Source organism: Oratosquilla oratoria, chromosome 28, assembly GCF_046742065.1.
Source record: "Oratosquilla oratoria isolate Oo_2021 chromosome 28, ASM4674206v1, whole genome shotgun sequence".
Classification (NCBI taxonomy): Eukaryota; Metazoa; Arthropoda; class Malacostraca; order Stomatopoda; family Squillidae; genus Oratosquilla; species Oratosquilla oratoria.
The window spans coordinates 11230287-11232786 of NC_134804.1; the positions used below are offsets into that span (position 1 = coordinate 11230287).

General features: G+C 51.3%; 1 protein-coding gene across 1 annotated transcript in view; it reads right to left on the bottom strand.

The window, feature by feature from the left end:
* Nucleotides 1-2500, bottom strand: part of LOC143040440 (uncharacterized) — a 31021-nt gene that overhangs the window by 28469 nt on the left and 52 nt on the right. Inside the window, exons 1-3 of the mRNA XM_076211533.1 lie at nucleotides 2166-2500; nucleotides 1439-2051; nucleotides 929-1201 (exon numbers count right to left, since the gene is read on the bottom strand). The exon at nucleotides 2166-2500 is cut by the window's right edge and continues 52 nt beyond it. Of these exons, the coding sequence (XP_076067648.1) occupies nucleotides 929-1201; nucleotides 1439-2051; nucleotides 2166-2500 (1221 nt within the window). The remainder of the gene's footprint in view (nucleotides 1-928; nucleotides 1202-1438; nucleotides 2052-2165) is intronic.

The following is a 2500-nucleotide window of genomic DNA, read 5'->3' on the forward strand; positions in this document are numbered from 1 at the left end:
CAATGCACGCGTTGTACACTGCCATCTTAGTTGACGTTGTCAGCTTCTGGTTCTCCCAGACGCTGGTGGTGAGGCGTCCTAGGGTCGTAGCAGCCTTGCCGATGCGCTTGTTGATCTCGGCGTCAAGGGACAGGTTGTCGCTGATGGTGGATCCCAGGTATGTGAACTGGTGTACGACTTCGAGTTGGTAGTCGTCGATATAGATAGCTGGTGGAGTGTCCCACATCCTGACTCAGCACATTGGTCTTTTTTAGGCTGATGGTCATTCCGAAGTCTTTGCTGGCCTGGGAAAACCTGTCCATGAGGCGCTGGAGTTCTTGCTCATTGTGGGAGGTGACAGCGGCATCATCAGCAAAAAGCATGTCTCTGATGGTTATCTCAGTCACTTTGCTTTTTGCTTTCAGTCGAGCCAGGTTGAAAAGTCGACCGTCAGATCTTGTGCGAAGGTACACTCCTTCTGTTGATGTTCCAAAAGCATGCTTTAAGAGCATAGCAAAGAAGATGCCGAAGAGGGTTGGAGCCAGTACACATCCTTGCTTGACTCCACTCTTGATGTCAAAGGGGTTGGACATGTTGCCTTCATACTGGATCGTTGCCTTCATGTCATCGTGAAAGGATCTAATGAGACTGTGGAGTTTTGGAGGGCAACCGATCTTTGGAAGGATGTCGAACAGCCCTTCCCTGCTGACCAGGTCAAAGGCCTTGGTCAGATCTATAAAGGCTATGTAGAGGGGCTTGCGTTGTTCCCTGCATTTCTCCTGAAGTTGACGAAGGGAGAATATCATGTCCACTGTGGACCGTTCTGTTCGGAAGCCACACTGAGACTCAGGGTAGACGCGCCCAGCGAGTTTCTGGAGACGCACAAGCACGACGCGGGCGTAGAGTTTCCCAACAATACTCAAGAGCGAGATGCCTCTGTAGTTGTTACAATCACTCCTTTCACCCTTATTCTTGTAGAGGGTGACAATCTTGGCATCTCTCATGTCTTGCGGCACGGCTCCCTCTTTCCAACACTGGCATAGGGCGTCATGGAGGGGCTGCAGTAGAGTGTTTTTACAGCACTTGATGAGATCAGGGGGAATACCATCATTGCCAGGTGCTTTGCCGCTTGCTAGGCTGTCGATTGCTTTGTAGAGTTCCGCAATGGTTGGTTCAGCATCTAGTTCTTCCATGATAGCCAGGGGCTCAATGGCATCCAGGGCTGAGGGGGCAACGGTGTTCTCTCTGGAGTAGAGCTCAGAGTAGTGCTCCACCCATCTGTCCATCTGCTTGCCCTTGTCGGTGATCACTTCCCCACTGGTAGTCTTGAGGGGGGCTGTTTTGCTCTGTGGTGGGCCTAGAGCTGTCTTGATGCCTTCATACATTCCTCTGATGTTACCCGAAACAGCTGCAAACTGAATGGAATCGCTGAGCTGTTGCCAGTATTCATTTGCACAACGTCTTGCAGTTTGTTGCACTTTGCTTCTTACTGCTCTGAGTGCTTGCAATGTTTTCTCGTTGGGAGAGCGCTTGTATTCAGCAAGGGCAGCACGCTTTGCATCAATAACAGGGGACATCTCACTGAACTTAGCGTCAAACCAGTCGTTGTTCTTGGAGGTTTTCTTCCCAAAGGTTGCAAGGGCTGTTTTCTGAATGGTATCGCGGAGGTGGTCCCACTTCTCAGCTGCAGAGCAGTGCTGGTGTTCGACGGACAGAGCTTTTTGAAGGGACTTGGCGAACTCTTCGACTTTCTCAGGGAGATGCATACCCATGGTGTTCATGCGAGGTTTGCCTTTCTGCTTAGACTTGTGAAGCTTCTTAGGTTGTAACCTGATCTTGCAGCAGACGAGGGAGTGGTCGGTGTCGCAGTCTGCGCTGTGGTAAGTGCGGGTAATCTGCACGAGCTTAATATTGCTACGACGGATCAGGATCAAGTCCAGCTGATGCCAGTGCTTTGAGCGAGGGTGACACCATGACACCCTGTGTTGAGGCTTGGTCTGGAAGAAGGAGTTGGTCACGCAGAGACTGTTGTAGGAGCAAAACTCCAGCAGGCGCTGCCCGTTCTCGTTGATCTTGCCAATTCCAAAATGTCCAAGACAGGAAGGCCAGGAGTCATGGTCGGCACCCACTCGAGCGTTGAAGTCTCCCAGGATGATGACATGTTCCTTGGGGGGTATGTTCTTCACGATGTTGCTGATGTTGATGTAAAACTCGTCCTTTGCTTCTGCTGTGGATGTCAGAGTGGGAGCGTATGCGCTGACGAGAGTTACAGGACCTTCGGAGGTGTGGAGGCGGAGTGTCATCAGGCGTTCAGATCCCTTGTCTCCTGGTTCGACCATACTCAGCAAAGTGTTCCTGACAGCGAATCCAACTCCATGCTCACTTCGATCCTCTGCACTCTTCCCATGCCAGAAGAAAGTGAATTCCTTCTCCTTGAGGGTTCCGCTGTCGGCAATGCGAGTCTCTTGTAAAGCTGCTATGTCTACCTGTAGTCTCAGCAGCTCGCTGCTGATGACAGCTG